The 12,789-nt window shown below is 42.2% G+C and overlaps 1 protein-coding gene across 1 annotated transcript; it reads right to left on the bottom strand.

The window, feature by feature from the left end:
- Nucleotides 1-1,906: 1,906 nt before the first annotated feature.
- LOC125296968 lies at nt 1,907-10,772 on the bottom strand. Its single transcript, XM_048247092.1, has 10 exons — nt 10,393-10,772; nt 6,705-6,905; nt 6,348-6,431; nt 6,159-6,212; nt 4,506-4,568; nt 4,152-4,232; nt 3,976-4,059; nt 3,316-3,358; nt 3,119-3,161; nt 1,907-2,996 (listed from the first exon to the last, which is right to left on the bottom strand). Exons 1-10 carry the CDS (start codon nt 10,399-10,401, stop codon nt 2,252-2,254), a joined length of 1,407 nt encoding a protein of 468 aa, XP_048103049.1. The 5' UTR covers nt 10,402-10,772; the 3' UTR covers nt 1,907-2,251.
- Nucleotides 10,773-12,789: the final 2,017 nt, after the last annotated feature.

Here is a 12,789-nt window from a genome sequence, read left to right as displayed (position 1 = left end):
GCTGATACAGCTTCATGTTTTCCCCCATTACAGTGGCACACGGTGGCATATTTCTCGACATTACCTTATCCATGAGACTACATTGTTAAATAGTGAAAACCCCGTTATAATCACCCACTTTGGATATTGGAGCTTACCACTGTCTATCTTCAGTTTTAACTTAACGTGAAGTTAGTCAATCCCAGAGCCATTTCTTTCCAATTTGACCGAAGTCATCCATACATTTGCACAGACTTCTGGACTAGCGTTTATATTCGCCTGTCTCTTGATTCGTTTGTAATAGAGACTGGTATTGTTATTATCCCAGTCTCTCACAACACGACAATTGAAACTTTCTCAACAGTGAGTTTTTAATTTATGGATCTACTCACCTCAAGCACGTCTTGACTCATTACCAACCTCAAAGCAAAAGTGAAATTTCGTGAAGTCATTTTTTTGTTATGCTATGCGATTGATAACATTTTACTGTAGGCCCGATTCAGTTCACCTTGCTTACGTTTTCAAAATCAAAGACTTGTTTGTGTTCTTTCTGGATTTAAATGGCATTCAGAAGGCCAATGAGATTGAGAAAGTCCACGTTCCACGTTTTCATATCAACCTAAATTAAGGAGGTGGTGGATCAGTCTGGTTCTATTTTAAACTAGAAAATGTAATTTCGAGGAAATTACCAGTGCATGAAAAAGCAAAACATACATTAACATAAAATGCAAAACAAACTTTTATTTGGAAACAGTTGTGGGCAGAGGAAACAGTTGGCGGGAGTCATAGTTGATGACAACTGACAGTTGGAATGGCTGAATAGTTCAATAAGGGCTAATCACAGTATCCACTCGAAGGCAGAGGACAAAAGTGTGTGTGGGAAAACATCTGCATTTCCGATTTTGTCGTCCCTGCGAGATTTTAACAGATGTGATAATTCCAAATCCCCATGTTATTTTCCCATAGGAAAAATCTCAAGAGATACCGGTTCTCCTTATATGGGCAAAGATGGTAGCTTTTTTGTAGGCGAACTTCAGAAGTCTATGGGAGACACAGTGTAACACAGCGTAACACAGTGATACGTAACTGAAGTGCGTAAAAAAAAAGCTTACGCGCTATTTACGCACGAATAGGAGAATTCCCCCAAGAGTGCACAGTTGCCAGTCAAGGGCAAAGAAAATCCTAAAGGACTGTCACCACCACAGTCTTTTTATGTGGCTGGAAAGTGCCTCCAGTCCCAAAGCCAGAACTGAAAGACTAAGGAGCTCCTTTGCCCAAGCCATACGGGCCATGAATGCATAACTGTCCCAGCACTTTTCCTTTTTATAAGCCCATTAAAATGTATTTATTTTTATTTACCCTCACCTTTTTTATTATTATTTATTTATACTTATACTTTGTTCCCTTTGCACAGGGTGGAGTTGCTGTCACGATCCCTCATTTCACTGCTTTTTGTTTCTGTGCAAATATGCAAGTAACAAATACATCTCTTGAATTCCTACAGTTGCAGAGTGTTTGTATTTTACAGAACTGCAAACATTCAAACATAATCCCAGAGGAACCATGTCAACTGACAAGGTAATATTACACAATTTCATACAAATAATAGATTATTGCACAATTGCCATAAACTCCGTATACAGGTAGGGTGCAGCTGGATAAGCACCCCATTCTCCCTATTGCAGTTAGTTTGCCATCACAATGATTTTGAAGCTGTTAAGGTAAGAATTTGCATTGCTGCCTTTAATCTATTCAGAATAACACAGTATAGGCTTATGGAATTGCTCTTTTTAATACAGCATGCACATTCCAAAAGAGTACTGCTGAGTGCATTTCTGTTTCCCTGTATGTTAGCAGTAGTCAAAGCTTCGTAGAAAGCAGAATTCTTATCAATGAAATATTACTCAAGTTGAATTAAAATACATAATGTAGATAAGACTGATACTTTTATTTTACACAACAATGGAGAATCTGAGTATGGAAGATGTGTGCTCCACTGAAACATACAAATCTTAGAGTGATGTGGGAGCTATGTAAAGGAAGATAGCATGTAAAGAAAGATAGTCTTGACTTTTGGATTTATACATTTTGTAGTGTTCTAAAGTACATTGACCCTGAGATCAAAACACAACAGTCTACCACATCACCACCTGCTGGACATCAGAGCGAACTGTGTCCCTGAACTGCATCAGCTGGTCCAGTCTACCACATTGCCACCTGCTGGACATCAGAGCGAACTGTGTCCCTGAATTGCATCAGCTGGTCCAGTCTACTACATCGCCACCTGCTGGACAGCAGAGCGAACTGTGTCCCTGACTTGTATCAGCTGGTCCAGGCCACTCTTCAGCTGCTTGGCCAGTTCCCGGATCTTTCTGGCGAACTTGGTCTCCGAACCCTTCTTGAGCTGCTCCTGGTCCTCCTTGGAGAAGTAGATGTCCATGCTCATTGTGAATCCGTCCAGAACGCCGGAGGACCATCCGTTCGCTCTCACAGAAATCGATTGGCTGCCGACCACCTGTGCCAACCTCAGCACTCTCATGGCGTCCTTGTCTATGCCCCGTAGGATGCCAAGATTGCACTTCATCAAGCACTCCATCCCCGTGCTGACGAAGTTCAGACAGGCCTCCACATCCTCCATCTGAATCTTGTAGTTCTGCATGATCTCCTCTACTCTCTTCCTCTCCTTGGTGTTGGACATTTTGTTCTTGATGGCCATCGATGCCCCGGTCACGCCCCCCACTGCGGCTACTCCGATGCCAACGGCAGTCGCCACTAAAGACGCCCCAAAGGTAAAAGGTGCCAGGGCCAAACCTGCGACCACTGCCACCCCGCCGACTGCCCCTGAGGTGCCCCCTGCAATGCCAGCGATCCTCGTTTTTTTGTGCAGCTCGTCCAGTTTGTCGGCCATGCAGTAGAGCTGGGTGATGTGGTCATTGAAGATCTGACCGCGGAAGAACAGGAGACCTTCAAACAGGTGCAGCGCCAGTCTTACCCGATGAGCCTCATTAGAGATCATCCTACATGGTGCAAGGTAGAGCAGACAAGCAAACACACTGACTAAAAAGGCTTTAAATACAGTAAAAATGAGACAAAACATGCTAGAATGAGCTGTTTTCGACTGTCTGAGGAAACCACATACGTCAAATTGTTTTCATCGAATTGGTGATAAATGCGCTCTGTCTCTGAAACACACACAAGGCAGCCGAATAGGTGAGTGTGGGCAATGAATCATGAACATGAATGGCAGATATAGAAATAAAAGGCATTCAGAATCCAGAGAACACCCCTCCTCATCCATGCACTTGGATCTGTTACCTTAATCCATCAACGTCTCACCTTTGGCTGTGTTCCACCACTCCAGAAGTATCTCCAGCTCTTCCTGTGAGAGAGTAGGGAGACATAGCAGCATATATGGGTGGTGGTAGTGTAGGGGTGTAGGGGCTGGGCTAGCATGTGGTAGCCAGAAAAGTTGTGGGTTCAATTCCCAGCTTTCACCATTGTGCCCATTTGGGCAGCCGTGGCCTACTGGTTAGCACTCCGGACCTGTAACCGGAGGGTTGCCGGTTCGAACCCCGACCAGTAGGCATGGCTGAGGTGCCCTTGAGCAAGGCACCCAACCCCTCACTGCTCCCTGAGCGCCGCTGTTGATGCAGGCAGCTCACTGCGCCAGGATTAGTGTGTGCTTCACCTCACTGTGTGTACACTGTGTGCTGTGTGTGTTTCACTAATTCACGGATTGGGATAAATGCAGAGACCAAATTTCCCTCACGGGATCAAAAGAGTATATATACTTATATTTTATACTTGCCCTTGAGCAAGGCACTTAAACCCGAGTTGCTCTGGGAAGAATAGCCCTTCTACAGTAATATGTCAGAGTTTGTTGTATGACAAGTGTTGGCATATTCAATGAGTATCCTTTATACTATCACTCAAATATTTAATAGAGAGTTGTGGTTATTACTCATAAATTAATACACAGTCCTGGTCATAACAGACCTTTGATATATGGCGAGAGGTCTCCAGCCCTTGTGGAAGTCTGGCTGGGAGAGAGAGCTGGTGCTGGAACTTCTGTCTTTCGGCCTGTGAGTAATGATAAGTAAATAAAGACAATGTCCTCGAACACACAGACCAAGTTCTTATTGAGTCATTGAGGGAAAAAGCTCTTTGTTTACCGGGACAGGTGGACTGGGAGAGATGCTGTTGCTCCAGGGACCATCGGGACTCTCAGACACAGAGTGGTGCAGTCTTTGGGGCTGCCCGAGTAGATAGGGAACAGAAATCTTATCTCAAATCTGGAATAGGTTGTGGGTGTATAATTCCTTTACTATAGTGCCCAAGAACAGCCCATTTTTCCCCCTTTTTTATTTCATGGACACATTCATACATCCGGCACAAGATACTGTACATGTTAGGTTTATTTATTAATGTATCTAAATCTCTCTGGAGAGGTTTATGGGAGAGTATGAGCATGATGGGTCACACACATTCAAGTACACAAAGACAGAGAGAGAGAGCGAGAGAGTTACCTGAGTGTTAAATGGGGGATCAGGCAGAACAGTAATGTACAGTGGCTCTTCAGCAGGCTCAGTCTGGAGTTAAAAAGGTTGGCATATAAAGAGAAGAAGAATGAGTGTGGACAGATTGTATTACATCTATTCTGTTTCCTGTGTGTAATAAGTATTTTACTTTAGCATGTCATCCTTTGGATTATTGTCTTATTGTCTTGATCTAGAAATCAATCAATCAATATTACATAGAATAGAATTACATAGGCCTATAAGAAAACAATTATGAATGAGTTTAATGTATATACATAGTCAGACAGACAGACAGATAGACACAAACTCATACACACACACACACACACCAGACCTGTCAACCCTCCCGTTTTTTCCAGGGTTCTCACGTATTTTAACTTTTTTAATGCTGTCCCGTTTTAATATTTTCCTGTAAAATATAACATATTTTATTAGGCCTACTCTCATAACATTAGCCCTACCATCGGACCTCCCTGCTGAATAAAAAAGCCTGACCAGCTTAACGTGGTTTGCTGGTTGACCAGCTTATTAACCATCTTGTTTGACCACTCTATGATGGTTGACCATTGCCTAGAAATCTAGACACCCTAGTGGCAGCAAATGTAATTTGCAGACAGGGTGGTCTAGCAACTCTCCTTTGGCTTTTGAGCTGGAAAAATGAAACTTAGACCAGGCCAATCACATCGTGTATGGCGACGGTTCCGTGTGAATTCCCTGCTACTTGAAAACAAACGGTCTTTGAACTCGAGTTAAACTTTATTTAAATTGGCAAAAGTTTGATCAACTAGCCAACTAGCTCTGCTGGTGGGAAAATACATGGGACTGATGAGTTGTAGCACTATCCTATTGCGTGCAGAGGAAATTTGAAAGATAACCGTTTATCCCGCCCCTCGGATTGAGTGCTGCCAATGGTGACTTCTCAGACCCTACATCTTGATGTGGCTCTGGCTCGTCAGGCTAGGTTAATCAGCTAGACCAGCAAAAACATACCTTCAGGGGGCGCTGTGGCGCAACTGACTACAGTGCTCATGCCACACGGGGTCCCAAGTTCGAGTCCGACCCGGGTCATTTCCCGATCCGACCACATCTCTCCCTCCCACTCGCCTCCTGTCTGCCTCCTCACTGTCCTATCGTAATAAAGGCAAAAAAGGCCCAAAAAAGAAAAGAAATAAACACCTTCTACTGGTTTACCCAGCTTATGATGGTAATTCAGCTGGCTTGTTTGTCGTACCACCATGCTAGCTCATGTTGATCATTATAGCAAACCAGTATGACCATCTTACACCAGCTGTACCCCACATGACAGGCTGGCCACACTAGCATGTCCACCTGGTGGCCCAACCAGCTACACCAGCAAAGACCAGCAAGAGCTGGAAGAAAACCAGCAAATACTAGCTAAAGCCAACTACCAGCATAAGCTGGTACCCCCTTGCCCTTCCAGTGAAACAGATGTTTTCAAAGCATTGGAGGTGATAAGATAACGCAGTGGTTGTTGTGAGAGTACAATTTGATGCTAATCTGTAAACAAAGTCATGTTAGACCTAGCTTCACACCTTGTTTTAGTTAGTGCAGCAGTTTTGTAGTCTAAATTCTTGCTGTCAGCAGAGGGATAATGTTGACAGCTATGACACACACACTTACCTTGGCACGGATATGGAGCTCATCTGGTTCAACATACATGGGTTCCACAGTAGACTAAGAGTAGAGAGGTAGATATTTAAAGAGCTATAAATAACAATTTATTAAATGAAAAATGTTGAGCGTACAGTAGGCTACCACACATCATCCACCAACCACACATACATACACACACACACACTCCCTACCCACCTGGTATTCATCAATAGTCTTTTGCCTGGTTAAATGCCTGGCTTTGGTGGGTGGAGGGGGAGGAGGTCGAACAGGGCGCAAACCCTGAACAAAAAATCATCAAAACATATTCATGAACGGAATGGGGCTCGTGACAAGACCTCTGTATGACTGCTGTGGGCTTCAGCGTCCCTTTGAGCCTATCACCAAGACCACACTGCAGCCATGCTTAATACATACCAACATGTGTATCAGCACATGTCTAAGTGACAAATTGGGGAAGTGATCATTACATTGTGATAATATATTTTCTCACAATAGGAAGCATTAACAGAATTTGCTTCATGAAGATAAGTGTATAGAACAGGCTCATGTCACCTGAGAGGTTTTCTGAGGTTGCACATGGTAATCAGCTTTTCTGTTTTTAGTTGACGAAGCACTCAGGGCTGTTCCTGTGGTGTCCTGCGGGGGGCACTGTGGTGGTGGAAACGTTGGAGGCCGGGGTGGTGGAGGTGAGGTTGGAGGAGTGGGTGGAACCCCACCGCTGAGATGGGCCTTCAGCTCAGGCCTGTAGTGCTGCTGGGGATCGATAGTGTGCAATGGTCAGATGCGATATGCGATGGTCAGAGAACAGTTTCACCGGTCTTGACAGTAGGAGTCATTGAGAGTTATGATTCTCATGAGATTGATTGAATGAAACTTGAATATGAATGAATAAAATATGAAATGAAAGTCTGAATATATGGAAGGAACCTGTCTTGTGAATATTGGATTAAACTTGAGAGTATTGAATGAAAATCTGAATATATTAAATGAAACTTCAGAATGCACTGGTGCCATCTTGTGTTTTCGATATGTAGTAGTAGTATGTAGTGGAACCCAGAACAGGCCGTTAAGCAAGTTCAATCAGCATTGAGGCATAGGGATATAATGGGCCATGTGCAGCATGGGTGGGGAGGTCTAGGGTTGGGTGCAAGTAAACCCAAAAGAGGAAAATGGTAGTGGAGGAAATGCATAGACAGGAGGAGACTGTAAGATGTACTAAGGCAGTGTCACAGGCAAAACAAGGGCAGTGGGTGAACTGGGAAGGGGTGGAAAAAAGACGGATTAGATGGAAAGATCTATGGGGCATGGAAGCTGGTAGGATCAGATTTATGTCAGGTGCTACAGTACGTATGATGTGCTCCCATCTCCCAAGAACTTAAGTCAATTGGTGAGGATGATAAATGCACACTTTGTTTGTGTGTGGGCAGCCTCCACCATATCCTATCAGGGTGCAAGGTCAGTCTCACCCAGGGGCGGTATACATGGCGTCACAACCAGGTATTGAAATGTTTGGCAGCTGCAATTGAGGATAAATGAAGAGTCAATTCATTAGCAACTAGTAAAGGGGTTAGGCAAAGTAACTTTGTGGAACAAGGTTTATCCCCCTGACGTACAAAGGCCAGGTGTAAAACCGGCCAGTTGGAAAATGGAGCGGCCTGGAAATGAAGGTTGATCTTGTCCAGCAGATGCGGTACCTCACACATAATAGTGAGCACTAGATTAAGACCGGATCTACTTCTGTGGTCGGATTCAGAGAAGATAGTTTATTTCATTGAACTTACTGAAATACACTGAAATAGCAGAGGCAGCCCAGCGAGGTTGGAATGCGCGACTAAGGACTATTGAAATCAGCGCACTAGGGTTTGTGGCCAGATCTGCTATTGGCTTGCTGTCTGAATTGAGCGTTTGTGGACGAAGTCTAAGGCAGGTGGTTAGTAACATGTCCTTGGCAGCAGAACAAGCAAGTGAATGGTTGTGGGTAAGGAGAAGTTACAGTTCTTGGGGCGCAAGCTAAGGTAAGCTAACTGTCTCATTTGTTTGTGTTTGTGACGGACTGTGCCTGGGTCGATGGTGGTTGGTTAGGGTTTTTAGGGTTATGGTTCAGTCCGCATCAACGGGACGGACCAACCTAGACCATGCCTAAGTTGTAAACACTTCGTAAAAAAATATATTAAAAGCTGGATATACCAAAAAACGTTGATGTAATTGTTTCCTGCCAGGACTTTTACGGGCTTTTCCCAAATCACGAAAGTAACGTCGACGCAGCGGTATAGTAGCAGATAGTAGCATCCATTAGGCAAGTGTTATTTAAATAAACTCCTGGTGTACCTACACACTTTCCAATGCCTGGTTTTATGAATAAAGAACATACTGTAGAAGTTTCATACCATTCAGGACATTATTAGTGGGGTAATTTACGAGATAAAAGTTGGTTCCATTACGCCTGCAGAAACTCATTCGTTTCTGACAGCGCTACTCGACCAGGGTTCGACCAAGGGAAAACAGATTCTGGGAGGGTGTTTGGCTCGGGGTCATGGTGCAAAGGACCCTAGGGTGAAATTACTCCGAACCATCGCTTTAACAGTGAATCCAGGATACTGGTTTCACTGTTAAGCCTTCATGAGGTGTCGTGGGCCTAACTTAACGAAACATCAGGGAATGAGGGTGCCCACTTGATAACCCCAATGACATGTTGCATACTGTATACTGCTGTTAGATGGGCCATTTGTCTTGTGTTTGTGACCATTGGTTGGCAGATTGGTGGTTAGCGTGCTTTTTAAAGTTAATTTGGGCAGGGGCTTCTGAATGTGTTTTTACCTTGGATTTTGGCACAAGGGATTATAACACCTAATCCTGTGTATTAATGTAATTACTCAGCACAGATGCATCTGATACAGACGAATCAGCATTAAAGGAATTATCCGGAGTAAAATGCACTTTAGATCGATTTACGGATGATTGGGAGTACATACGTTGAGTTGACATCCAAATCATGTCATTCGGATGTGTTTTGAGAAAGTTTGATGTTACCGTTTTTAGTCAAAGCTCGTTAGCGTGGAAGTGAGAAGGGCATATTATTTTGCCGCTACAAAATGCTATTTTTATACCTCTTCTACAGTTCCAAACAACATTGCACTTACGTGGTAGTGAGTAGAGGGTCCCTAAAGCCAAACCGAAGTATCCCGAGGTCTTTATGTGGTCGGATAGAGAGTCCAGAATGAATTTCATCAAGCCAGTACCTTTCCGGAAATGTTGCCATCTTTGCTGCCATCTTTAGGGGAAAGTATGTTTTTTTTTTTTTTTTTTTAAACGGCGACGAAATTGTGAATTTCCAGAGCACACTTGGCAATCGACTCCTACGGACTTTCCCCTAAAGATGGCAGCAAAGATGGCAGCAAAGATGGCAACATTTCCGGACTTACGCATCAAGGCATCACAAGTATACTATTTACCACAGTGAATAATGTATCGTACAATTCTTAGACCAGAATTTGTGAAGTCAAATCACAACATGAGAGGGAAAGGAAATTATCTCTTGTGTTTACGTAAAAAAAATGTTTGTCTGAAAAAGTTCACCATACATAACCTATTCCATTAAAGCACTAAAATCCTATCCTCAGTGAGCCAGACAAACCTGCAGAACACAATTTAAATTTGTGAACAGGTTTGTCTCGGTTCACCCACACTACGGAAATCCCTTGAGGCAGCCTTTATAGTTTAACTCCTCAAGTCTGAAAGTCCAATCATTCATCCTTGCAGATTTTTTCTGTACGAGTTACCATGTCTGCAGGAAACATGACCAAATTATAAATGCCAATATAAAGTATAGTATAAGTATCCTCTTTTTGATCCCGTGAGGGAAATTTGGTCTGCATTTTTCCCAATCCGTGAAATAGTGAAACAGCTGTCTGCAGCATAATGTAGTATTGGTATGTTGTTGATAGAAAGTATGCCAAAAGAATTGTATGGTTACTACAGGGGGTGAGGACAAACACACAGTGGCCAACATTCATCTGAAGTCACCTCAGTGCTCTAACTCTGAGAGAATAAGTTACAACAACTTGTTTTAAATAGGACACTTTTAGTTTAGGGCCTCTTTGTTTTTAAACTTTGTCTACAGTGTCTACACACAACTGTGATCAAAATCCTTCTTACCCACTTGTTTACTCTGTAGTATTCAGATGATCTTGAGTTACACCGTCATCATAAAAGAATACTAAAAAATCATTTCTTATCTCACCTTTGCCATGTGTTCCAATCATCCACCTCCACTCATGAGTGTTGGGTGAAAATACCGAAATCTTCATCTCACTTTCATCTGATGCCACTGATGAAATGCGAAATGCGAAATGGAAGTACTTCTTTGTCCGAGTACAAAAACAAGTGAAACAAGTGACAACCAACCAAACCTGTTTATGAACACACAGTCAGGTGAAGCACACACTAATCCCGGCACCTGCAACAACAGTGGCGCTCGGGGAGCAGTGAGGGGTTAGGTGCCTTACTCAAGGGCATTTCAGGTCTCTAAAGCAGGAAGCATATATGCCCATGGTTGGCTGAACACAGACTAATGAGTTGCTTACTGATTATATTTAGTTTAGGCTATATAATGGCCTATATGTGATGGCAAGTGACACAACTGGCATTTTCAAGCATTGCTACTTACCCATATCCTCTTCATCACATTTTAAGATCAATGATGGTTGCCAGTAAAGAAAAAAATGTATCAGGATAATTTTATGTCAGGCACGTAGTAGACTCTAGCATGACATACTGGAATGAAGTCATGTTTTTGGCCTCATCAGTGTAAAAAAACCTACTGTATGATCCCTTATCCCATGTGTTTTAATTCAATTCAATTCAATTCAAGAATGCTTTATTGGCATGACAAACTCACTTATATTGCCAAAGCAGTTATACAATAAATCTTAACACAAACATGTCAGTAGATTTTCATAAGAATAAAATAAATAGGTAAAAGTAAAATAAAATGCCGTGTATAATGCAGTGTGTGTGTGTGTGTGTGTGTGTGTGTGTGTCTGTGCGTGTGTCTGTGTGTGTGTTTATTTGTCGATATAGGTCACTCATTGTCCCTCAGATTGTGGCATGTTGATACATACTGGGCAGCAAGATATGCTTTATCTCCTTCTCCTAATAGTATCTTTAATTTTGATATGTCATTAAGTTCATTAAAATTAGGAATTTCTGAGTTAAATTTGTTGAAGAAAAGGTTTCTTGTTTGATCGAAGGATGTACATTGTAGGAGGAAGTGCATCTCTGTCTCGACCTCACCTGTCATGCAGTAACCACATATTATGTGTTCTTTTGGTTGCCATGATTTTCTGAGTCTTCCTTTTTCGATTTCCAATTTGTGGTCACTTAGCCTGTACTTGGTAAGGGTCAGTCTCTGTTTTCTATCTCTGACAGTATTAAGATATTCTGCTAATTTATATTCTCGGTTTAGGGCCAGATAGCATTGTAATCTGCTTTGATTTTTAGTTTCTTCTTTCCAATATTCCAAATAGGATTCTTTACATTGTTTCATAATTTGGTTTACTCTGATTGGTTTTTGGAAAACAGTGTTGTTGTGAGACTGATCAGAGTGGGTGTGTGGCAAGGCAGTTAGTCTCTGCAACAACTGATGTAGGGGACTTTTTTCTGGGTTCAGCTCTTGGGTTTGGAGGGCTTTAGAATGAAGGGTGTCTTGTGGGCTGGATTTAAGGTGATTTAGAAAATTGAGTGCTCTTTTGTTGATGTTAATGATTAGTGGGTATCTACCTAATTCTGCTCTACATGCATTTGTTGGTGTTTTTCTCTGTACTTGTAGAATGTATCTGCAGAACTCAGCATGTAGAGATTCTATTGTGTGTTTGTTCCAGTGAGTATAGCTATGATGACTGAGTGGACCCCATACTTCACTACCATACAGCGCAATGGGCTGGATGACACTATCAAATATTTTAAGCCAGATTTTAATTGGAATTTGGAGATTATAAAATTTTCTTTTAATTGCATTTAGGGCTCTTCGAGCTTTTTCCTTTAGTGCATTCACTGCCATGTTAAAACTCCCTGATGCTGTCATTGTTATACCTAGGTAGGTATAGCTCATGGTGTGGGGATGATAGAATTGTTTATTTTAAATTGGTGTTTGTTTTCTTGGCATTTGGGGCGTTTTTGGAAAATCATTACATTTGTTTTGTCTAGGTTTATCTCTAGGGCCCAGGTCTTACAGTACTTTTCTACTATGTCTAACTGTAGTTGTAGACCTTTTTCAGTAGCAGACAGTAGAACCAAGTCATCAGCAAAAATAGAGACTTCACCTCTCTATCTAGGAGGGAGAGGCCAGGACGGGACATTGCTCTAACTGGATAGCAAGTTAGTTTATATATATATTAAATAACGTCGGACTTAAATTACAGCCCTGACGGACACCTCTCCCTTGGGTGAAGTATTGGGTTATTTTTTTTTTCAATTTTAACAGCACATCTGTTATTTAAATACAGGGATTTAATTAGGTCATACACTTTACCCCCTATCCCACAATTTAGTAGTCTAAAATAGAGCCCTTTGTGCCAAATAGAATCAAACGCTTTTTTAAAATCAATGAAACAAGCACATATCTTGCCATTTTTTGTTT

The sequence above is a fragment of the Alosa alosa genome, chromosome 7 (assembly GCF_017589495.1).
Source record: "Alosa alosa isolate M-15738 ecotype Scorff River chromosome 7, AALO_Geno_1.1, whole genome shotgun sequence".
Lineage (NCBI taxonomy): Eukaryota > Metazoa > Chordata > Actinopteri > Clupeiformes > Clupeidae > Alosa > Alosa alosa.
This window is presented reverse-complemented; position numbering and strand designations above follow the sequence as displayed.

Excerpts from the sequence above, each read along its gene's own strand:
- LOC125296968 (XM_048247092.1), bottom strand. Across the intron at positions 6,432-6,704 it reads AACCTCAGAAAACCTCTCAG|GGTTTGCGCCCTGTTCGACC; the intron begins GTGACATGAGCC and ends TTTTTTGTTCAG. Across the intron at positions 2,997-3,118 it reads TTCGATGAAAACAATTTGAC|GATGATCTCTAATGAGGCTC; the intron begins GTATGTGGTTTC and ends TGCACCATGTAG.